The 25,672-nt window shown below is 42.1% G+C and overlaps 1 protein-coding gene across 7 annotated transcripts in view; it reads right to left on the bottom strand.

Moving 5' to 3' along the window:
- Nucleotides 1-1,606: 1,606 nt before the first annotated feature.
- Nucleotides 1,607-25,672, bottom strand: part of PEG3 (paternally expressed 3) — a 30,449-nt gene continuing 6,383 nt past the window's right edge. For 3 of the 7 annotated variants that reach the window (XM_032263344.1, XM_032263340.1, XM_032263341.1), the window contains 7 exons: nucleotides 15,792-15,957; nucleotides 15,132-15,218; nucleotides 14,314-14,397; nucleotides 13,223-13,326; nucleotides 10,125-10,227; nucleotides 9,278-9,370; nucleotides 1,607-9,111 (listed from right to left, as the gene is read on the bottom strand). In XM_032263344.1, the coding sequence (XP_032119235.1) occupies nucleotides 5,162-9,111; nucleotides 9,278-9,370; nucleotides 10,125-10,227; nucleotides 13,223-13,326; nucleotides 14,314-14,397; nucleotides 15,132-15,218; nucleotides 15,792-15,807 (4,437 nt within the window). In that variant the 5' untranslated portion in view covers nucleotides 15,808-15,957 and the 3' untranslated portion in view covers nucleotides 1,607-5,161. The other 4 variants (XM_032263343.1, XM_032263347.1, XM_032263345.1 and 1 more) reach the window with 3 other exon arrangements.

Here is a 25,672-nt window from a genome sequence, read left to right as displayed (position 1 = left end):
TTGCCCTCTCTCTGGTTAAAAGGGCTTGGTACGATCAATCTGCCACCAGCTGTCTGCCTGGTATGAAGATACAGCACCAGTCCTGGCTTCTTTATCACTTGTGCCTTTCTAGGGAAGGAGTGACTTAAATTCCTTGAGCTGGCTAGCCCAAACAACATATGTTAATTGCTCTTTACCCTGCAATGTTCTGATCCCTAACAAACAGTGTTTAGATTCAACAGCCACTAATCCTTCAGAGGTTTGTCAAAAAATGGATTAGCCATGTTAAAAAAACCCAAGTGTAGGCAGTTCAGCCAGACTCCACAAGGCACTGGGGTAGGTGAGGCACCAGGAACCAGGATTCCCTCTGGCTTTATGGTTTATTTCCTTCTAGGACTGTTTGTTCATAAGTATACCCAGCCCCAACCCATATGACAACCTAGGTAGCTCTCAGTCTCTTTTGAATCTGACTGGACACAGGGACAGGGAACCTATGGGCACCAATCAAGTGATAGATACCAGAGAGAGGTCAAGTCTAACAGAATAAGCATAGCAGTAGGAGAACTTAAGTTACCCTTTCAACTGGGTGTGAGGTGGAGGAAGGAATTGCCCGAGTATAAGGATTGGTCAAGCAATCCCTAATGACACCCACTTCATTCCCTTCCTTTACAAACTTCTGTAACACATTATTTAGGAAACGCATCCTTAAAAAGTCCTGACCCTCCCACCCTGACCTATGCTGATGCCCCTTGTCACAGAATGACCATGGAAGCTGTGACCAAAACAGTCAGATGGCACAAGAGATAAAGTTCTAAGAACATGAAAGAATGCAGCACTCCATCAAATCCTACTTAGAATTAATGACAAGTATACTTTTGTATCTTAAGAGCAAAATTCAATCATTTGACATGAAGGATATTAAAAGGGCATGAAGTACATGATCATCTCCTTTGACTTATGGAACTGGGGAGACAGCGGCCACAAATTAGGTATGGTGCTACCCACTGTGGTCACCAATGGGGTTAGCAAGTTGGCTAAAAATCTCTGATCATTATGGAATCACAGGCATGTTTAAAAATTACTATCAGGGATGATGACCTGCTGAATTGCAGGTCATCATCCCTGATAGTGGGGAAGTCAGGTTAGAGGCTGGTTAATGAACTTGGGGAAAAAACAATACAGAGATAACCCCCTCAGGATAATTACTTTTTAACCTCAGGCAAGTCAGAAATAAATACCTGAGATTCTATAACATAGTATAACACTTTTATGTTAAGTGTTCATTATTGTCTGATTTTTTTTTTTTAATGTTTGAGACAATCTCACATTTCCAATTAAAAACACTCAAGTAACTAAGATATACTTGTGGTTATTAACAAGTTTAAAAAAATTGTTGGAACGTATGTTTTAGTTTTATAAGGGCAGTTACAAATGTGAAATCAAAGGGTATTTAAAAATCCCTTAGAAATAACTGTTGAAATAGATAATACTTAAAAATAGAGTAAGAATTGCAAACCAAACTTTTTAGGCTTAAGGAGGGGCTCAGTTTTTGGATTTGTATCTCTACGAAAATAATATATTTAACAACCCCAAACACAAAACAGACAAAAGAAGAGACTGAGACACATTTATTTTTAACTTTATTTTTATTGTTGACACTATTACAGATAGATAGAATGATCACAACCATATTAACAAACCAAAAACCTGTGCACAGAAACAAGATGAAGTAAGATGTTAACCATGGTTTTTGGATGGTGAAAACATGGGTGAGTTTCTCTTCTACATTTCTGTAACTTCAAATTTTCTATAATGAACACATATTTCATATATAATGGAAATATATGTAATAAAGGTGGACTACCAAAACACTAGAATGATGAAGACCTTTTAAGGAAACCGAGACAAAATAACCATAATCCCACAACAACCACACAACTATTTCTTGTTTTCCATCTTTCTTCCCATCTTTGCCACTTATGCATACTTATCATTAACAACCTAATAATCAGACTAGTGTACAGATCAGGATGTTAACAGTAATTGTTGTTGGGTATTGGGAATATGAGTGAATTTTCCTTTCTTTACTGAATTTCCAGTTTTCTGTGAGTATGTATTATATTTGTAATGAAAAAGTACACACATAAAATTTATTACCAAAACACCAAAGATTATATAAGGAATTTGAGACAAAATATTTAACCAAATTCCCACAATGATAACACTGTATTAGTTATTTTCCACATCTTTTCATTTTAGACTTTATGCACACATATTTAAAACTGTTATAATCACAAGCTTGTGCACTGAAACAAGATGGAGGAAACAGATCAAGATGTTAGCAGTAGTTGTTGGATGTTGGGAATATGGGTAATTTTTTTGTTTATAATTTACTGTATTTTCTAATTTTTCATCTGGGTATGTATTATGCACGCAATACAGACATACATAATACACTGTTATAAGGACATTATTATAAGGAATATTTGAAAAAATTAAGATAAAAGTATTTAAGCATAATTCCACAAAAGTAACATAACAGCTATTTTGAATATATATTTCAACAGAGTTATAATCATAAACTTGTGCACAGAAAAAAGAATAAACAAGATAGAGAAGAGTATATATGTCTTTGGATGGTGGGAATATGAATTTTTTTCCTCCACTTTTCTGTATTTTCCAAGTGTGTGATAATGAGTTCAAATTATGTTCACAATGGAAATGTGATCATAAACTTTTTAGTAACACTACCATAAAGAACATTCAAGAAATTTAAGAAAATAATGCTCAACTACAAGCCTACAACAACACCACAACAGCTTTTGACTATAAGCATACATTTTTAAACAGTTATAACTGTAGTATAAATATACTTTCGTGTCCTGCTTTCTCCACTTAATATTCCGTAAATATATTTCCATGTTCCAACTCATGATTATCATTTTTAAACAGCTGCATAAGCGTCCATAGATAGGTTTACACAATCATTCTCTTGTTGTTTACCATTTGTCACTATCTTTTCACTAACTTAAGGTTGGAACGGACACCCTGACTTCTAGCTAGTTGCTTTCTGAAAAGGGTCTACGAATTAACACTGCCAACAATGTTAACACCAAGTAATGAACCCACAAAGTTCACCCCGACATCAACACTGATTCCCATTTCAAAAGTCCTCTTCCCGTGTAGTACACCTCATTGCCCCTCAGCTTTCCTGATGTCCATTCCAACCTCAGGTCTTCCTACGCAGCCAGCCCTCACTTACACCATGCCATCAAAGACTCCTTCTTTTCCAAACTGCTCAGGACACCCCACTCAATTCATTCTAGGCAACCTGGCCTTCCACAATTTTTGCCTCTGGTGTTTTCTTTTGTCTGTCGCCTCTCCCCTCCTAGGTCTGTTGATATATTAGGACTCCCTTCTTTGGCTTGCTCATTTCTGCTTCTTGCTCTCGGCTCTACAATCTTCCTAAACTTTGGCACTCTGCATCTTTTACATACTCCCAAGCCCTAATCCTGCAGATCTAGAAGAGTAAGATTCAGACACATTTCCCCCAGTGGGTTAATTTTGCTTGTTCAAATGATCTACACTTATCTTTTGCAAATCTTTTTTTTTAGTTTTTTTAAATTTTAATTTTTTTTTTATCAGCCAACTCAAGGCCAAAAAAATCTCTTAATATAGTTATTAGGCAAGGGGAGGGGAAGCAAAGGAGCACAGGTAGTCCACAGAATAGGACACAGGAAACCTCAAGCTGTGAGGTCAATTTGTAATTAAAGGGAATGCTAAGATCAGACGAACACAACACTCAGAAATGCTAGGAAAGCTGAAAAAGAATGAACAGATGGTAACAAAACAAATTAAGGCTGCTGGGGAACCTGAGTCCATGTTAAGCTTGGGTTGACTGTAAAGAAAGCATTTTTTAAAAAATACAAGTTAGATATGGAGTTAGAGGGTCAGATAAATAAAGAAGAGAATTAAGTTTGCGATAGAAAGATCTAAGGATACTAGCTCCTGGGCACCTAGGGTGCAAACTGACTTGTGGCAGCATATGCTGATGCTGCACAGGGGACCCAAGCCATGTTGCTACTTGTCACTTAAGGCAGGAAGCGCACAAAGAAAGTGATGAAAGGTCGTCAGCCTGCATCATTATTTACAGCATGAGAGCCTCTCCTACGGTTCTCAACCTTCATTAGGCACTACTGTGATCTAGTGATGGTTGTAACCCATTCTTTAAAGGCAAAGATGTAAGATTTACAGGGAAAAGCTTTGGGTTTTATCAATTCACTACTATCAAACACATATTGAGTTGGTTTAAAAAAAAAAAAAACAAACAGAAAACAAACGTAATATTTTTGCATGAGAACCACTGATACATACATACAATGTGGCAACCAATCAATTTGGGTCATAAAAAGGCCAATCCATATATTGTAAAGCCTTACACACTATTAGGTTCCAAAGTGTTGGTGCAGACAAAATGGCTGCAGAAAGAAGCTCAAAGTACTTCTGTTTTCAAACAGCGAAGAGTAAAAGACATGTTATCTGTCATGCCTACACCTTCACAGGACTATTTAAGGGTAAGGAACAAAAACAATTACTCAAAAAGATGCTGACAGGGTTCAAATAATGCACAATAAGTCTTTCTCAGGATCTAAGACACTTACAAATATATTCAAATTTGTTGCTCTCTTCCTCCTCGCCCCCCCCCCAAAAAAAAAAACAAAAACAAATTCAGAGTACCAGGTAAGGTACCTCTGCACAGTAAACTGTAACTGTATATCATATTAAATCCAAATATATGTGATCACTGTTCTGCCATAATTTGCTATTTTATATACACCTCAGGAAACACTATATATCGGTTATGCAAGTGTCATTTACAGTTCACTGGGGCAATCTTTGTAGTGTAGAATACTCATAGGGTTTTCTCAATCTGATTACTTGGAAAGGTAAGATGTGTGCTGTGGCTTTCCCACATGTAGACACTGGTGTCTGAAGGGGAAAGCTTAAGACTGTGAAATCTCTACATTTAGTCTCTTTTCAATCTGAGTTCAGTGATGTTAAGTCAGGTGTGTACACGCTAAGGTTGTCTCCTACTGACATTATCATGGATTGGTTTGAATTCTCTGTGGTTGGGTAAGGGTCAAGTCCTAGGTGAAGGTTTTCTAACCTTTACTCAATGCTGTCAGCCGGTGTGGGTATTCTGGTGTCTGGCGAGGGACAGGCGGTCACTAAAGAGCTGCCCACAGACATCACATTTGAAGTACTTCTCATCGGCTTGATCGGCACCACCTGTGCTGGTGCTGGCACGTTCAATGTAGCCTGAGCACTCTCCAAAGGCATTTGCAGGCTCAAATATGATCATGCTGGCATGGGTTTTCAGATGCTCACCGAATGCTGCGCTAGAAGTAAAGGTTTCTGTGCATTCATGGCAATCATAGTATGGTTCTTCCACCTGAATCTCTTGATCTTCACTTTCTTCTGGGTCTTCGATTCCTGCACCATCAGGCTCGTCGGCATCTCCCTCTGGCTCTTCAGCTTTTCCCTCTGGTTCTTCAGCTCTTTCTTCTGGGTCTTCAATCCCTGCACCATCTGGCTCGTCGGCATCCCCATTTGGCTGCTCAGCCCCTACGTTCGGCTGCTCAGCCTCTCCATTGGGCTCTGCAGCCTCTCCATCTGGCCCTTCAGCCTCTCCGTTAGGCTCGGCAGCCTCCACCTCTGGCTCAGCAGCCTCCACTTCTGGCTCGGCAGCCTCCACCTCTGGTTCGGCAGCCTCTACATTTGACCCCTGAATCCTCAGAACTTCTTGTGGAACATGGACATTGGCTTCAACTTCCTGGGCTGCTGCTCCAGCTGCTTCATCATCATCATCATCATCATCTTCCAGATGAAGCTCCTTATGTTTAGTGAGGACTGTGCTATGAATAAAGGATTTACCACAATCCTTGCATTCATAGAATGGCATGGCTCCTTTGAGGGGCTCAGTAAGAAATGAGGTGTGAGTATAGGAGGACCCATACTCATAAGGCTCGTTCTTATGAACAGTTACATGATCTGCAAGTTCTGCTGCGTTGACAAAAGATTCTCCACAGACTGCGCATTCAAAGAGTCTCTCTTCAGTCTGACTTCTCTGAAACTCAGTGAGGGCTAAGCCTGGAATGATAGCTTCCTCAGCCATCTGGCTCTGTTCCAGTAAATCATCTTCCCTATGAAGTCTCATATGCTCATTAAGGGCAGAGCTATGAATGAAGCCTTGTCCACACAACAGGCATCGAATGGCTGACCCAGCAAGAGCAGGATTCCTCTCTGCAGCACGATTCCTCCGTGGCTTCACAGGCAAGAGGGCAATAAAACCGTCATCACACCCCTTCAAGGAATACAACTGGTCTTGTTCATGGATTCTCTGATGCTCGAAAAGGAATGAGCTATGAATAAAAGATTCCCCACACTTCGGACATTCATATAGCTGCTCTCCAGTGTAATTTCTCTGATACTCACTGATGGAATGGGTGTGACTTACAGAATGTGTGTACTCCCGACTGTCAACCAGGCACTTCCTCCTGTGGACTTTCTGATGGTCTGTGAGGTCTGTGAGATCCACAAAGCCCAGGCCACAGTCCTCACATTCATAGATTGTGTCATCAGGGTCATCTTTCTGAGGTTCTTCCATGTCTGAACCTTGAATGACAGGGTCTTCAATTATCTCCTGACCGTGAGTCTCCTCGTCATGGGTCTCCTCACCTTGGGTCTTCTCACCATTAGACTTCTCACCATGGGACTTCTTGCCATGGGTCTCCTCCCCATGGGTCTTCTTGCCTTGAGACTTCTTGCCATGAGACTTCTCTTGGTCATAGATTTTCTGGTGTGTGTTGAGGTCTTTGCTGGTAGCAAAGGATTGGCTGAACTCCTTACATTTGTTCCGTGCTTGTTCTTTAGCATATTGCTCTTGGGCATAACTCGTTTGAGGGTCAGTAGGTGCCAAGCTGCGAATGACAGACCATTCATAGTTTCTGCTTCCAGAGGGCTTCTCTCTATCATGAATCTTCTGGTGCTCAGTAAGGTCAGACCTATGAGCAAAGCACTCTCCGCACTCCTGACATTCATAGAGCATCCCTCGAGGGCGAAGTGTTTGTTTACCAAAAGGTAGAGAGTGAATTACAGAGGTCTCATTGCTCCTATGCTCAATATATTTCTTTTTAGCACGAGCCTTCTGGTATTCACGGACATTTGAGCTGGGAACAGAGAATTCACCATCCTTCTTAAATTCACCAGATCCCTTTCCAGGAACACTTTTCTGAGGTTTGGCATGGGATACACTCTGTATGACTGAGTCTTCATAGTTGTGGTTCTTACTGCTCCCTTCACAAGGGTTCTCTCTGGCAGGAATCTTCAGTCGCTTACCATTCAGGTCTGAGATATAAATGGAGGATTCTCCATTCTCATTAGATTCCACCAATTCATTTCCATTGTGACTTTTTGGAGGTTTGGAAGCCACTAAGCTATGGATAACAGACCTACTGTATTCCCTTCCTTCAGAGGTGTTCCCTCCAGCACGAACTCTCTGATGGTTGATAGCATCAAAGCTCTGAATGGTAGACTCTGCCATTACTTTTGGTTTACTGGGCCCTGCTACACTGTGACTTTTTTGAGCTTCCACAGAGGCTAAGCTATGAATAACAGATCTCTCATATGATTTCCCCTCATAGACATTTTCCTTAGTGGGAATCTTCTGGTTTTCATAGGGGTTAGAGCTAATGGTGAACGGCTTCTCGTCCTCATCACTTTCAGGAGGTCTTGTTATAGTATGACTCTTCTGAGATTCAGTGAAGGGCATACTATGAATGACAGATTTCTCGTATCCTCTGCCTTCAAAGATGTTCTTTCGAGAATGAATTTTCTGATGCTCACTAAGCTCTGAGCTTTGCATGAAGGCATCCCGGCCATCTGAAAAGTCGTAGAGCTTCTCCTTATTGTAAGTTTTCTGACGCCTTTTAAGGGACTGACCAGGAATAAAGGTTTCCTCACACACTTTACCCTTATTTTCAAATGGGTTCCCTCTAGTATGGATTTTCTGATGTTCTTTCAGAGATGAGCTATGAAGGAAAGTCTCCCCACACACCTTACATTCGTACATTTTCTCTTTACCATACATTTTCTGAAATTCATTAAGGCTTGAGCTAGGCATAAAGGCTTCCCCGCGCTCGCGTTCACGTTCGTGGTCATTATCTTTGTCATCCCCAAAGTGGATTTTCTGGTGCTCAATAAGGGCAGAACTATGAAGGAACGTTTCCTTACACACCCTGCACTCATAGAATTTGTCTTTGCCATACATTTTCTGAAGCTCACTAAAGGTTGGGCTAGGCATGAAAGCTTCCTCATAATCCTGATCCTTACATTCCACGAGATACTCTCTAGCATGAATTTTTCGATGTTCAGCCAAGGCGGCACTCTTATTGAAGGTCTCCCCACAGTCCTTACATTCAAAACGTTTCCCTCCAATCTGACTTTTCTGAACTTCACTGACAGCCACACTGTGAATAAAGGACTCACCATACTCATAGAGGTTCTCTCTAGTATGCATGATCTGGTGCTCAACAAATCCTGAGATGACACTGAACGACCTCCCACACTCATCACATACATATGGCATTGCCCCAAAATCAATTGGCTGTGACTCGGTGAAGGATGGGGAGCTGAGGCTGCTCAGGCTGCTCATGCTCATGGCTTTTCTCATCTCACTACCACATTCAAAGGGCTTCTTCCTGGGACAGGCTTTTTGATCATGAGTCGAGCCCTTCCCATCTGTGTCAAAATGATAGCGCCTCTTTCTTTCAAGAATTCTCTTTCTGGAAACAAGGGTTGAATTGAACCTAAAGCCTCCCCTAAATGAATTCCCTTCATAAACCCTCTCCTGGATCACTGACTCCCTCTTGTTCAATGAAAGGTCCTTCCAGTTATCATCTGACATTCTGGGGAATCTCTGTGACCGGCTGCTTGACTCCCTTGCTCTTCCTGATTTGGAACTGCGTGACACATCCTTGATGAATTTTTCCATTATCACCCCGTGGGAAGATTCATCTTCACAAATCCCCCGCCGATGGGTTGATTTTTTGGCTTCAGGCATAGTTTTCAGACCTGGAAAGAAACCCCAAATGTAAATACTCCCTAGTCCCCATAAGAATGACGTGGGACTTGAAGGGGCACACCCTTCTATGATGTTTGGGAATAGAAAGTGTAGAAGTTTCTGTGATAGCATCTTACTGGTTGTGTGGCTCCTCTGTGAGATGTGCCTCCTGCTTACCTCGACTGGTGCTTGGGTAGGCACTTCTCTTGGATCTTGATGAGTGGCCCTGTGTCATGTGGGAGTGGCCATCGTCTTCGGCAAGCTGCACTCCTGGTCACAAGAACAATATGGTTCAAATTCAAGATGAAGACCAAGACTCATCCTTAAATTGATCTTCCTCTTTCACTGAGCCACTAAATATGAGGTGGCCCATTTCTGATTCTTTGGATGTCAGAAGACATTTGTTGTCTCATTTCCCTACTACCTATTCCCTAATCCATTACCATCTGCATGTAATTCTTCTGACTCTGCTCAGAAATGTGTACAAAGACCCCACATGTCCCTGAAATCAGTGCACTGTCTTTTAGTCTTTACTTCTTGTAACCACTTTTTAAGTCCTCTTTTTCACGGGCCTTCTTCCTCTTACCTCACGACTGCTCTTCCTCCACCTGCTCCCTCCTTGAGGCCCCATGGCGTTATAGACCTGCATGGTCAACTACCCACCAGAAACTTGGGCAGGCGTCTTCCAGGAAAGCCCACATGGGAACTCAGTATCCTATCCTGAATGTCTACTTAAAAACCTCTAGTGCTAACTGCTCTAGAAAAAGTTTCAACTCTTGTGGCAAAAAACATCTCCCTGCTTGCCCTCACCCTGTACAATGCATCTTTACCCAAAGCCAGAGGCATTTCTTAAAAACACAAATTTCATTATGTACTCCCTCATTTGAAATATTTCAAAGGTTTCTTATTACCCTTGAAGTCCAAATATATTAATGTGGACTCTAACATCCAACTTAAAAAGGAGCAAGATGACAAAATGCTTCAATGACTGGACTGGCAGTAACTGAGAGAAGGAGCTGCTTACCTAGGGAGAGCAGCTTCCTGTAGTTTTCCATGTTGTCCTGTATTGTGTTGTGAGGTTTCCTGTCCTCGGTGAGGTCCACCATATTTTGGTATGATTCAGCATCCTAAAACAGCAAACAAAGACCTCTCAATGGAGTCTGTCCCCACTGATGTCCAAAGACAGAATAACATTGGCGACATGGGAGCTTCGTACATATACGAAGTTATATAGGAAGTGCTCACGATATTGGGGATCTGAGTCATCCAAGTCAAGTGTTACTAGGGGCCTACATCGTACCTACCTTGATGCTACACTCTGAGGCAGATCCCAAAGACGCATGACACATATTCCTTGCCCTCATGCAGCTTATAATTTGGTTGGAGAGAAAAGACTCATGAAACAATTAGAGAACAATAAACAATAAATTGGGGTACAGATAATAAGTGCTAAACGGTTTTTGTAGAGGGACTTTCAGGGTGGGCCTGAACAGTGAGCAAAGGTTTGTGGAGGGCAGGTGGGGCCTTAAGTGGTGGGTTAGATTATGATACATATAGAAAGGAATTGGTGGGAAAGCTTAAACAGACTAAATATCAAACAGGCATGGAGTACTCAAGGAACAGAAAGAAGACACACTCAAGCAGACATCTGGTCAGGATGTGACTTAAACCTCCCTCCTGGTTTCTCCATGGCACAGCATGGCTACCTTGAGGGAGTTTCCAGTTTGCAGAAATTCCAAATAACCCAGGAATAACTGTAAGCCCTGAGGGCATTTTTACAATTGCCTTTTCTGTTTTAATGGATATTTACCTAAAAAGGAATTTAAAAACTCCTTGCATTACTCAGGAGAACTTTCTATGCAGGATCCTAAAGGACCTTTGCTTATTGCCAGAGGGCTGACTAGAACATCATTGGTTTCAGGGAGTCATGGTCACAGGAAGAGTGGCACTGAGACTGGAGAGAGACCTGAGAAGAGAGATGGTGCTGTGGGAAGCCCATAGACTTTGGAGCTGGACAGAACTCTGGGTCAAAGGAGCTCCCGCACCAATTATGAGCTATGCAACCTTGGGAACCGAAATCTTTTTGAACCAAAATCTTTTTGAACCTTTCTTTCAGGTTCTTCACCTGTAAAATGGGGAGAAGAGCATCTGTCTGCTTTGGAATACTGTGGGTGAGGATTTTCTGCAATGTGATGTGTTGCTTAAACAGTAAGAAAAATTATATAAAGGAAATACAAATGTTTTGATATTAAATCTACCATAGTTCTATTGCTGGGAAAAGGCATTGAGCAACATGAAAAATGTAGCAAAAAAGAGGGTTTGCTGAATAAGGTACATCTAACCAAGAAAGAAAAAGAGGTACAGGCATCTGGGTTTAAAAGGAAAGTCTTACTTATGCACTGCCTGTGTCCTGCTGCAAGAAAGCAAAAACAACAACAAAAACTAATAGGGCAAGAAAATGAAGCATAGCTTCATAGATGAAATTCTTTTTCACATGAAAGAAAACACACACTTTGATTTAAAATTAAAATCTATGCAAGTGGGCAGCCCTAAATTGGTTGTTCACTTTGTGTTTGTAATCGACATGACACCTTGAAGTATACAAACTGCAATCAAGTTCAACAGAAGAGATGCTGCCCTGAGAACAATGCTAACACGGCACAATTTGTAATTTTCACAACATTTCCTACATGTGAACAATTAAGAGATTTACTTGTGATGTTAAAAGATGAGAGAATTTTCTGTTTTGTACACCTTCAAAATGTAATTTATGTCATCTGCTGCTGGTGTTATTACCATACTGTGTCAGTAGGAATCAGTGGCTTTCAGACTTTTGATTATGCAGACATGGGGCCTGGATGCCAATTATTCACACATCGTCAAGGAAGGGCATTTAAAAAGCAAAACAAGACAAAGCCCCACTACCAGGACACCAGTGGCCAAGCCCACACATGACTCCAGCCTTCTTCCCCTGTGTCGCAGCCACCTGACCCTTTAGTTCCTATCCCACGACTTCAACTGAGCTCTCCCTAAGGCCTGGGGTTCCCTCCTGCAACATCTGACCCAGCCTGCTCCTGGGTTGCTCTACATGGCAACTGTTAATGCCTCCAAGACCTTTCCCTTCTATCTAAATCAAGGCCCTTGTTATAATTTCTTGCTAACCCTCTGTTTTTCCTTGAGGGCACAGAGAATGATTAGCAGTTACATACAACATCTCTGTAAATATTTACTTGTGTAACTGTCAAAAGCTTCTCAGGGCAGGGCCCCTCTCTGTGTTGCTCACTGCTGTGCCCCCAAGGGCCTAGGCCCGCTGTCTGACATGGGGTGGGTACTGATATGTGAAGGAAAGGAAGGCCAAGCCTAATGGCTCCTCCCTTCTTTGAGTCCTGTCAGTGCTGGGGACCTCCTCTACACTCCACCATGTCTAGGTGGTCTAAGTGACTTCTCCTCCTTCCTAAAAAGCAAGATCAAGTCCCACATTTTTTTCCCCTTCATGAATCTCCCTGGTACATGCTCCCTCTTAAACCACAACTGCCATAATTGTTAACATTTAACAGTGTGCCTACCATGTGCCAGGTACTTTATCCATGTGTGTGAGTGACTTCTCACAGCAGCCCTGGGAGCAATCCCTGTATCATTTTACAGATGAGGAAACTTAAATTCAGCTTAGTTCAGTAAATGGCCCAAGTCCACACAGCTACCAAGTGGCAGAGCCAGGCTTTGAACCCAGCTCTTGTCAGCTCCAGAGCCTTTGTTCTCCCTGGCCAGTCTACTCTGCAGACCCACAGCTTTCCTGGCTCCCTCCTGAGGACCAGAAAGATCCCCAGAGTCACTCTGCTTCCCTGACGCTGTAGAGAATGGCCAGTGTGACCAACCTACTAAGTAACACTCATGCTGAGGGGGCAGGAGCTCCTCTGACCACATGGACGACACAGAAACAGGCAGCAGCAACCTGGGCTGCTTGTCATCTGTGGGATGGGCCCGGGCTCCTCCTGGAGTGCTTGGGCTCTCACACCAGGTGGGACTCTAGGGGGCAAATAAACACACCATCTGGGGAAAGAAAGGCATCTCTGCCATGTAATGAAGATGGCCTTTCTAGAAAGACAGTAAACCCGAGCATACCTGAGATTGGGACTCATAGGCCCTGGAGTCCCTGTCGTCATCTCTTTCCATTTCAAAGCTTGTTTTTGCCATCACAGGAAGGGAAAGATCCCGCTGAGGCATCCCTGGGAAGGGAAAAGGCATCAACAAGGAGCAGGGCCCAGTCCATCCTTCAGGTCCCAGGTTTGGCCCATTCAACTGTGAAACCGGCTGTGCGGTATACGAGAGCAAGTGCCTTTGTTTCTCTTCTCTGCCTTCTGTGGCAGGCTCTGAGCAGTCCATGAAACCAGTGGCCCTGCAACAACCCAGACCCAGGGCAGGGCCAGGGGCCCCACCTTATTCTTCTGCTCCCAATCTCAGAGGTGGTTCAGATTGTGCCCAAGCTGTGTGGGTCCAGGTGCAGTGCCCACCAGCTTCATCGTTCGGGCACAATCTCTGGGTCTCCCCAGCTGCAATGTGTAACATGGAAATGGCATCAGAGCCACCATCCCGCAGGATCATGGCTCTGAACAGTGCTTAATGTGTTGTGAACCATCACTAGATGTCACTCACTCCTGATTTCCTTCTCCTGCCCAATTTTAGGGGTGCCCTGCTGCCCACAGCAGTGTTCTGCAAGTCCAGGGGCAACAGGAAATGATTTCTGGCAGTATGGACACCAACGATACATTGGTGTGATGATTGATTCCCTTCCAAAATCTCAGGCCTGGTTCTCACATGTGGCACTTCCCTAACACTGCAGGAAGTCGTGGCAGACATTCCTAGTTAACAATATTGTTACAAGGTGTTTTTCATTCTTGTCTTCTGCCTATGGCACTCTATACTAGTTTCCAATTTTTGCAGTGGCATAGTATTTCATACAGAAACTTCTAGTCTAAAAAAAATGCACCAGCTTAAGAAGAACACTGAACAAACAGTAATTTAGGTGGTGAAACCTGTGCTGGTGGTACTGAGTAAAACTTCACAAACAGGACCCTTGGACTAAACTTTTGGGAAAGCAGAATGTAGTCCAAATGGAGCAGCAGAAACTCCGAGGTCTGCCACCTTCCCCTTGAACCTGTGCACAGCACATACGCTTTACCCTCCTACTAAGAAAGAAAGTGGTTAAGACTCACTGCTTCTTGGGTTCCTGCGGTAGGACCAGCGGCCTCGTGGCTCCATGTCTCTGCTTCTGCCCCTCCGGTCCCAGTCCCGGTCACCTGAGCAAGTGGGACATTCCAGTGGTTAACAAAGCACTTTGACATACCTGTTTTCCCTGTATGTGTATAAACACCCCTCAGGAAAGAGATGCTACCCTTACTCTTCCTGCAAGGAGACAGATCCAAAACTGAGGGCTCCAGATTCCCAGGCTCATCTGGTCCCTTCTGTATCCTGTACCAGCAATATGGTTTCTGCAGGCTTCGCACAAGTGGGGCTTGCTTCAAAGCAAGTTCCAAAGCTCAGTCTAGTAGCTAACCTCTGCTTCAGACTCCTTGCTGGCTTCCCAGTTCCTAAGGGGCTAAGTCCACATTCAGGAGAATGGACTGCAGACCCTCTACTGTTTGGCAGCCCATCTTAAAAGTACATGTTTAAAACCCAAGAAACAACACACACAACCTCCTTGAAAGCAGTGCTCCTTATAAATGCTCACTGAAGCATCTTTAATGAACCTTCCTGGAGAGGCTGGGGGTACAGCTGGAAGCAGCCTGTTGCAAATTCCTAATAGCTTTCAATACCCTATCATTGAATAAAATGATATTCAGTATTTAAAGTATCTATTTAGATATAAAAAATGTCTCATTATGCCATCAATTTACCCTCTCCTCAGATCTGAGTGAAGCCGACCACTTGGGGGTGGTGGGTCATCTTCATGGAGCCCCCAACCCACCGTGTCTCCATCTGAAAGCATCTGGCAGTGCCTGCTCATGAGTGGCCAGTGGGGATGGGTACTCACCACTGAAAGAATACACTGAGCGAGGTGGTGGGGACTCTCCTCTGTTCCGGGTCATTTCGTCGTCGCTGGTCACGTCACTGTTGTCGTCTGAGAGGACACCAGATGCCAAGTTACTATCTCTGACCCATATTCTCCCAATAGTTCTCCCCAGCTGCTGAGACGCATCTCCCCGTCACACACACATAGGGCTGGAGTGACCTGATCCTGACATTTGCGAGCTCAAAATCCTTCAGTAGCTTCCAACCACTCCTGACACCTACAAACTGATGGGGAGTATGGTGGCTGTGACCACCCTGACCTCATCCCAGAGACAAACAGGAGGCAACCTCCTCGTGCACCACACCAAAAGGGCAGGGGCCACAGGAGGTTTCCTCCCTTTCACAGAAGTGTCCCCTTTCCCTCTCCTGACTCAGGACAGTGGTTCTCAGCCTGGGCAGTTTTGTCTGCCAGGGGATACTTAGGCATATGTGGAGATACTTTTGGGGGTCATACCCAGAAAACCACAATGAGGCTCAATATCCCACAGTACATGAGACACCCCCACCCCTGCCCATGACAGAGAGGGATCCAGCCCAGACCATGTTGGAAATGCGGAGGATGAGAGTCCCAGGGCATACCTGCGCCCTGTGCTGACCACCATCACCCCGTGGAGAGTCTCACCTTCAGGCTGGTACATCTCCTTGTAATTCTCAAGCAGAGTGATGAGCTTCTCGCAGTTCTCCGGCTTTTTTGCTGGCACCCAAGGCTTGAGCTTTTTAGGGATGATGGTTAGGTACTGCTCAAGGACCAAGAACTTGATGATCTCCTCCTTGGTGCAAATCTCCGGCTGTAACCAATCAAGGCAGAGGTTTTGGAGTTTGATCAGGGTCTTCTGAGGTCCAAGAAATTCCACACAGATTAAGTTCCAAAACCTCTGATGAAAAAATTCAGTCAGTTGGGTCTTCTCCTATGATGACACCTGGCTCCTTAGTCAAGTCACTGTCTAGCTCATGCAGATTTGGGGCCTAGGACTTCTTAGGTTTGGTGACTGATAAGTGCTTTGGAGGCAGCGTTTCCCTAAGTAAAATTTTCACTGGAAGAACCAAACATGAATCAACAGGAAAGACATGGTAGCCTGTGTCAGTACTCAGGGACCTATAGATCGTACGGAGATATACACATGTCCCAGAAGTTGAGGACCAGGCAGCAGTGGGAGCCACCCTACCAGGGACATTGATGATACTTTAGGATATGAGAGTCCCCAGTAAATAGACACACAAACAACTGCACAAAGTTGGCCTCAGCACAGCAGTTACAAGCATGACCCCTAGGCTTCACACAGACCTATTCTTGAAGAGTAAGCTCTACTACTAACTTGTTATGTGACCGTGGGCAACTTGTCTAATGCCCTAGAGTCTGTCTCTGTAATCTGAGAAATGAGCGCAAGAGCATCTTCATCCCTTTCAGAACTGTGAAGCTTAAATAAACTAAGATACCTAAGACTTAACTTCCCATGCAAGGCACAAGAGAAAAGTTTAAGGCCCTAGCCATTACTAAAATCAGACGTCAGCTTGTTTATTACCAAAAATGAAAAAGAAAGTAGGAGTTAGGGCAAATCCTCCCCTTTCTAACATTTCATCCCTTAACATAATTATTAAAACACAGTATACAACATACACAAAATGGAAGACCACTCAAATATATTAAAAGTACTCAATTCTGGGTTATATGACATTATTCCCTCAGACAGTGACGAGTGACCATTGAGCCTCTTGATGCTACTGCACTTTCTTTTGCCTTCATCAATCTTGTCAAAGATCTAATCTATCTAAAAGAACTGGCTGTTTCGATATTCTTTTCTTACTGTTTCTTTACATAGTTCATTTATTTCCTTGTCTTTATTTTATCATCTGCTCCCTTCCATTTTTTAAACTTTTGAGATTGGATATAAAGGATTTTCAATCTCTCCTCTCTCTTTATGCAACCAAGTAAAGCTACACATTTCTCTTAAAGAATTTTTACTATCATTTACGTGTTATTATGTAGCATTTTTATGACTGGTCAGCACAACTGTTACAACTAAGTAGGGCAATATGGAAAAGAAATCTAGGTCTGGGAGCATAAACCACCTACCCTAACACTATTGTTAATTACTGGCTTTACTTCCAGAGAATAAAAACAAACACATGCAGCAAAAATTTTCTCCCTTTGTTTTAAAAGGAAAGTAAGTTTAAATTTTTTAATTTAAAAAAAGTCTAAAGGAAAACTGAAGGTGTTTCCATTATTCAGAGTCTCTAACTAGACATTATCACTTGGAAATCAACGTAGAACCGCAGTACTCATGTTTACTTGTCTCAGTGATGGGTTCCCACTTCCTCCCTATGCAAACTGCCCTCCCACGCTCTCTCCCATCCATACGTTATCATCTCATGGAGCTTGGGCACCATCCAATGAAAATGCCTCAATCCTGAAGACCTTAGCGACTGGACTATTCCCAGGCTACCCTCCTTCAAAAGGACTGAGATATCACACAGAGCACAACATAGATAATGCTCTGCTGGGCAGAAGAATCCCAAAGCAAGAGAATGCAACAGGCCAGAGAGTCCAGGCTCCAGATGACTGGTGTGACATTTTAGGCATGGTCACTCTAACCCAGGACAACCAAAAGCAGAGGCCTGTGCCTGTGAGGGAGACGGGCAAGGGCAGATGGCCCAACTCTGCTATGTGGTAGACAGGCTCAGGAGAATACTCTGGTACCTGAGATGATACTAGTCCTTATCCTCAGACAACGAGATGCCCTCAGATATGTAATCACCTGTCTAAGAAGAGGATCCTTTCTGGAACTTCAGACCAAGCAGCTATCCACAGCAACAGAGTCAAAACACAAGTACCTGCAGATGTTTTAAAGAAAGAAATATATGAACTAAGAATAATATGAAAGACATGTAGAAGGAGTGTCAGAGAATTAACTCCCCAAATGACTGGGGACTCAAATAGCACTGGGGTGTCTCTTCTATACCTTCAGGGAAAGGCCATTCCCATGCCACATAAACCATGCCAGACATGAGGAATAAAAAGCTTTCAAACTGTCTTTATGGCACCAGAACAAGTCAGAAACCCAAGACAAAGATATCACTAATAAACCACAAACCAAATTTACGAAAGAAGAAATAAAAATCTTAATGCTACTATTAGTGAACATTATTCTATGGAGTTCTACCCAATTACAAGAAAAACATATCTGAAGCACAAAGAAAGAAACAGAACAACATTCCCTTATGTAAGATCTATATATATATATATTTCTATATTATGTGAATTTCCCTCCCTAACAGACATGAATTGAAGCATAAAGTACCCCAGGTGGAAGCTATATATCAGAACAGTAGGCTTATAGAGTTCAACAGGAAATCAACAACTTTTTTAAAGAAAATACAAAGAGCCAAACCTGACTCAAAAAGCAGAGAAAAATATGACCACCAGGGAATAAATCTAAAAAGCCGAAATAATGTAAAGAGCAACTTCCCAAGTAAACTTTCTGTGAATAAAATATTTACCATGTTATAAAAATCATTCCAGAGCATAGAAAAGAATGGAGGACTTCCTACAATTAATTATGTGACCACTTAAATACCCATAAGTATCTTGTCACAAGGTGAATGCCGACTTCTGTGCCAAGAAAATAAAACACATTGCTTTTCCTCAAGAAATTCAGGACTAGAGTAAACCTACGCAATCTTCATTTAACATATTCAAGATTTTCTGACCAGGCCAATAGAACTTGGCCATTGGTCAATAAAGCATTGAAAAATGAAATTTTTTTAACAGAAAAATCTTAAAAAAAAAATCAAATTAGACCTGAGCTACTTCCCACCATGGCAGAGGAAACTCATTTGGGAGTAAAGAAAGGGCTGGAAACAAAACAATCAATCAATCAAAAAGGTGAGCAACACATGTTTGTATGTGTGTGAAGAAATAAGTATACTCATATACTGCTTGTGGCAATGTAAATTTTATCAAAATTAGAAGTGCACATATCTTCCTCCTCCTATAAATTCTATTTCTATGAATTTACCTCAGAGATACGTAATGACCTATGTGCAAGAATATATTCATTGATGTGTTGCTGATAATAGACAAGATATGTTATATTCATGTAATGAATATAACTATGAAATCCTTTAAAATAAGGCAACCCTAAATAAATAAATATGAGATGATCTCTAAGATAGTTAACAGCAAAACCAGACATAGCAGTGTGTATAGCATTCTAAGAAACTAAAAACAGATGTGCTTATACAGACGATTTCTAGAAGGATATATAAGAGACTATTAATGATGACTAATACCAACTGCCTTTGGGGAAGGGAACTTAGGGGCCAGTAAAGGGAGGGCAACTTATTTTTTCACTGTATATTCTCCTTTTGTTTTTAATTTTTTTTTTATCATGAGCATGTATTACCTAGTCAAAAAAATAAATTCAAAGTTAAAACAAAACAATAAACACAACTACGAGCAGAGGCCTTTAGAGGCTGTGCTGCCCACTGAGTGGGTGCAGGCAGCTGTGACATCTTTACACTGATGCTAAGCCCAGGCTCTCCTCTCTTCCCCTGCCTTCACCATCTGCACCTTGAATCCATGGTCACACCCTAATCGGGCCATTCACAGGTGACATGAAAGTCAATTTAGAAAATCCCAATGAATCAACTTTGAACCTCTTAGACCCAATAAATACTTATGATATTACAGCTGCAATCTGAATACACCTCTCAACTATACCCAACAATTATCAATACATAAATACAATGTCATCCCCTATCTTGGCAATTCCACTTCTGAAATCTAACTCACAGACCCATCTGCCCATGTGCACAAACATATACTCTCCAAAAGTGTGTTCACAGAAGCATTGTTTACAATATAGCAGAGAACAGAGACAGACAAATGCTCAAGCATAATTCCAACAGCAGAGACCACTGAAAGACCACGACATGGGAGACAGGAAAATAAAGATGGGCTTAACTTTTCTACATTATAAAAACCAACTAAAATAAAAACAAACCAAAAAGGGAGGGGGGAAACTATTTTATAACATAGATGACAGTTAATATTTGAAATGAAAAAAGCTTTTGGCATTAAGAAAAATAGCCCAATATGAAAATAAACAACACTAATAGAGAGTTCATAAAATTAGTGATAATAAAAGCCAGTTATTTAACATCAGAAATCAAAGAAATGCAAAATATTACAATAAACACTTTTTTGACCTGTCAAATGGGCAAATGTTAAAAAGATAAAAATTGATGTTAGTGAGGGTGCAGAGAAGCTGGCTGGTGCAGGCGTGAACCACATTTTTGGATGTCACATTGGCCATTGCTTAAAGATACTAAAAAAAACCACCTATTCCTTTTGAACCATTAATTCTCCATATAAGAAAAAACATTTAAGAACAAATATAGCCAAGTAGATAAAATGTTAATAAGGAAAAACAGCTAAAAAGTCAGCTTTGGCCAGGCATGGTGGCTCACACCTATAATCCCAGCACTTTGGGAGGCCAGGGAGGGTGGATTATCTGAGGTCAGGAGTTTGAGACCAGACTGGCCAACATGGTGAAACCCTATCTCTACTAGAAATACAAAAATTAGCCGGGTGTGGTGGCAGGCACCTGTAGTCCCAGCTACTTGGGAGGCTGAGGAGGGAAAATTGCTTGGACTTGGGAGGTGGAGGTTGCAGTGAGCCAAGACCGCGCCACTGCACTCCAGCCTGGGCAACAGAGCAAGACTCCATCTCAAAAAAAAAAAAAAAAAAAAAAAAAAAAAGTCAGTTGCACACTACAGTTTAACCCTTTTATGTGCAGCTAATTTCTGGTTTGAAAAAGGTAAAACCTTGAGCACAAAGTAATAGCAGGTGACACATTTTACACATGGAATGGTGGGAAGGGGTGAGTGCCACTGAGAGGGAGGCGTGTTCTGTTGTTATGTTATTGCTATGTAACCACAGTCCTAACACAAGTCACATCAGAACAACCCACAGCCAAAGGCAGGAACAGGAAGTGCTGGTTAACATTCTCCTGCAGGGGTACCTGACACAAGGTGCGCCATATGCCTTCCTGGCCAAGTGACCCAACCCTTAGCCTTGGATTCACACTGTCCTCTACTTACCGCCAAAAGGGCAACTAGCAATGGGGCCAGATGCTGAATTTGTACCTGCCAGGGCCCCATACTTACCTCACCCTGGCTGGGGAAGACCAGATCCCAGGTGACCTCCTTCTGTGATAGCAAGTCTGGCCAATCAAAAGCATAACTGCTCTACCCACTTGGCCCCCACTTCCCCAGGACAGCTTCTCCATGGCAACAGCCATGCCTACCACTGAAGAAAACAGAAGATAAGTGTTTGCAGACGGCTGAGAGGAAGAAAGGTCTAAAGGCTTGCCTGATGCTATCAAATGAACTATTAAGGCTGAGGAGTTAGTCTGCCAAAGGATGGCCTAAATGGGCCATTAAAAAAAGGGCAGCCAATTAATCAGAGCTGTGCTTGAAGATATGTGAATCCAACAGAACAACAGAGCACCTGTATTTATACCCTACTCCAGAGCCCCGTGGACAAGGCTCTGTTACCTTTTTCATCTCTGTATTTTTATAGGTGTTCAATATACGTTATTTGCACATAGGTGCAAAAACATTTAATAAACCCAATCTAACAAAGTCCGAGTAATAGCCCATGACTGTGAAAGGCTATTCCAGGAATATAAGGAGGATGTCCCATCAGTGTAAACTATTATACAACAGATGAAAGGGAGAGGGGAGCCCATGAGCAGTATTTCAAGTTAAAAAACATTTGCAAACTTCAATAACCTTTCCTCATAAATTCTTAGCAAAGAGTAAAAGCAGGAGACATCTAAGCATAATAAAGACTTATCTCAAATAAATGCAAACAAGCATATTATTAAACACTAAAAGTGTTCCTCTGGAAGTGGGGACAAGGAAGGGACAGCTATACCATAGCTACAATTCAACATGACCCTGGAAGTCCTTAGCTTATGCAACTGAAGAAAAAGAAAAGTATAAATACAGGGAAAGCATTATTTTGAATTTTAAAACCTTATGAGTAAATACAGCAAGAGAAATAATTCCCATTAATAGCAAAATAAATAAATCTCCGTGACAAAGTATCTGCAACGTCAAACAAAATTTCAAAAATTTACAGAAGGAACATAAAAATTAGCTGGGTGTGGTGACACACACCTGTAATCCAAATTACTCAAGAGGTTGATGTAGTAGGGGCGGCCCTGGGAGGTGGACGTTGCAGTGAGCTAAGATCATGCCCCTGCATTTCAGCCTGGGTGAAGAACTAGACTGCATCACCAAAATAAATAAATAAATAAATTTATAGAAGGGCACCAAATAAGTCTGAAATAAATACATAAAGCCGTGTATCACATTTAAAAAGCTCTGTTTTATTTTGAGGTGGGGAGTTTTGACAAACTGATAATCCAGTTCTTCTGGAAGAATAAATGTGTAAGAATATTAAGACAACCCTCTACAAGGTCTATGGGCAGTGGGAGGTGGTTTGTCTGTAAAATCACTCAAACACATGAAAATCAAGTATTTTTTCCAACACAAGGATATAAGCACAAGGACAAATATACCACTGGGACATAACAAAGTCCAGAAGTCAACTGGGTGAAAGTCTTTAGACACATCGGGACTTACTTGATAATAAAGTACTGGTAAATGATTTCTCATTTAAATACAGACTAGGAACTTTCTTACAACTAACGGCAAAGGATAACTTTAACAAAAACGCCAAGACAGGACAGCTAACACCTCAGTGTTTGGTTACTCAAGCATGCATTTCTAGAATTAGAGTCGGCCTTTGATGTTAGGAAAGACCAATATAACCGGTGGTGGCATGGAGCCTCCCCCAAGAAATTAGGTTATTTCAACTATACATCTCTGGAAGGCTAAGTCCACTAGGGCCAATGACAAACATACTTTGTTCTAAGTAAGTTACTGCATCCAAAAATCAGCATCCCTCCTGAGTTTTCATTAAACAAGGAATGAAAACAAAGTATTTAACAAAAGGTTACATAACCATTCAGTCATGTTGTCAAGAAATGTTCTAGCTTTATTTTCTGATTATAAAAATAAAACACAGCACTACATTCAGGTATTGCAAAATATTCACCATAAAAACTGTAAGTCACACCCACTAATTGTTTGTTGCTATTACTAAATCTTAAAATCTATACATATATTGTTCTTACTGCAAATATTCCCATTTATGTGTACATAGAGAATAATGAGAATGTCCCCACAATGGAATATAATGCAGTTTTCAGAAAGCAAAGCTATAGATGGAGGGTATATGTGAAATGTTTGAGTGTGAAAGGTTTAGTAAGTGGCATGATCTCACATACGTAAAAAAATAGTTTCTTAAACATACAGTAGTACATACAAACTAACCTGGAAGAAAACTCAAACTTACATTAAGACTATTAATAGGGAAAATCTATGAAAATAAATGATTAATAATAAGAAGTCTCTAGTTCTTTTTCCATCTGTTTAAAATGTTATTTTAACTTCACAATCCAGAAAAAAACTGAATATAAAAATGAAGTACATTCAATTACTGTTTCCCAGGGTGTTTTTTTTTTTCCTTCCTGCTCAGCTTGTTAAAAGTACATCAGACCCTCCCCTTTCCCTGCTGGGGTCCTCATAATATAACCTCCCTCTGACCTTTAAGCACTCCCACCTAGGGTGCCCTGTAGTCACCATCTGTACTTCCCCTCTCTGGTGACTGTACCTCGGAGAGGGCTAAAAGGGCATCAGGCTCCACACCCAAACCGTCACTTCGCTGACAGCTGTCTACTGTCATATGGCTGAAGAATGAACTCTGGCCACAGAGCAAACCCATCTCCTTCCTGACTTCAAGGTGGGCTCCCACACACCCCTCATTACTAAAGCTTCCACATCTCCCTCTGCTCTCTCTTCAGAGCAGGACTCAGTGTTAAGTAGTAGCCAAAAGCAGGTGGGGGCACACAAGGACTAGCTGACTCTGAACCAGGGGACTGAGGAAAGCCACCAACTTCAAGGGGAGGGGGGAGAGGTGCCAAGTGATGGGGCCACTAATAAAGAATCCCTCTACGCAGCGGGGCAGGAGGGGTGCTTCCAGAAGTCTGGCATTCTCTGATCTCCAAAGGATCTGCTGTTTACACTAGATGTCTAAGCACGAAATCTCTATGTATACAGAATAAGCTTGGTGCTGCCTGCTGCATGACAGCATTGCCATTGGAGTCTGTATGGTGGTACTGATGCCAACCTTTGGATATTTCATGACACTTCTATTCCATTAAAATGAGTAGATAATAAAAGCATGGATCTCACAATTAATACATAATAAAGAGGAAACTCATCAAGCATCCTTGCCATAAGTCAGGGAGGATCTTTGGCTTTAATCAGAGAAATGATGGGTCAGTGTTCAGCTGAGCAGGGAAGAACTTAATTAAAGAACACATCATGAGCGAGAATGCATCTGAGCCCATGTGTGAAAAAATCCTGTGGCCCCATTTGGCCTCAGGCTCCCACATCCCATCTGATGCAAGAGAAAATCCACCAAGTCTCCTTCAGTCCCATTTCTATTTACTTACTTTGGTACCTCACCATGGTGCACCTAGGTTCAGCCCCCTAACTTATTCTACCTACCTCATTAAAAGGGGGCTGGAATTGAGAACTTTAAAGTCAGGAACCGAGGATGTTAGTCTCTTCGTCTCTCAGGGACAGCGTGGTATGTGGTCTCGTCTCTCTTCTTGTTTGCTCCATTCTCCTGCCTCTCTCTGCAGACCGACATTCTCCACTTCAGCATGCACATGGAGTAAGATGCTGTCCCAGCCCAGGCCTACCTCACCTCCCAGTTTAAATGCCCGACACTCAGCGTCCCTTCATCCAAATTCTCAGTTTGAAAGTGCATGCTACAGCCTGATTCCTTCTAGAGCAGTAGTTCTCAAACTCAGACATGCAGAAGAGTCACCTAGGGTGCTTGTGAAAAATGAAGCCACCTTTCCAGGTGGGATGACTCAGGTGGTCTGTGGTTCCCCAGGAAAGAAGCACTCCTACAACCACTCTGGGAGCTGTTCTTTGAGAACCACTGCTCTAAGGTAACCAGTCTGATCCAATCGCCTATGAATAAGGTACATATGGACATAGGAACTCTAGGTGAACAATTTTACATGGGAGCAAGGAGTAAATGACCACTAACTCCATTTCACAGGCCATGACCTCTACCCTCTGGTCTGTTGGCTGGCTTCTCTCAGATAATCTCAACATCCTGGGCTTACTTCTATCACATTAAGCTTAGCACTTACCACACTGCAGCAAAATCTCCTTGTTGTTGTCCATCCTTGAGAGATTTAACCAAAAGTTTAGAAAAAGAGGAAATAATAACTAAGTGTTCAGTCTTATGATTAGTATAAAATGGTTCAAGACAAATAAAGCTACTTTAAAAAGATAAAATGTCTTCCAGAAGAGTATGAGTTATTTGACAATTATATTCTAACAATAGTA

The sequence above is a fragment of the Sapajus apella genome, unplaced genomic scaffold, assembly GCF_009761245.1.
Source record: "Sapajus apella isolate SASKATOON/1434 unplaced genomic scaffold, GSC_monkey_1.0 scaffold135, whole genome shotgun sequence".
Lineage (NCBI taxonomy): Eukaryota > Metazoa > Chordata > Mammalia > Primates > Cebidae > Sapajus > Sapajus apella.
The sequence above is the reverse complement of the archived record's forward strand: the minus strand, read 5'-3'. Positions and strand labels throughout refer to the sequence as shown.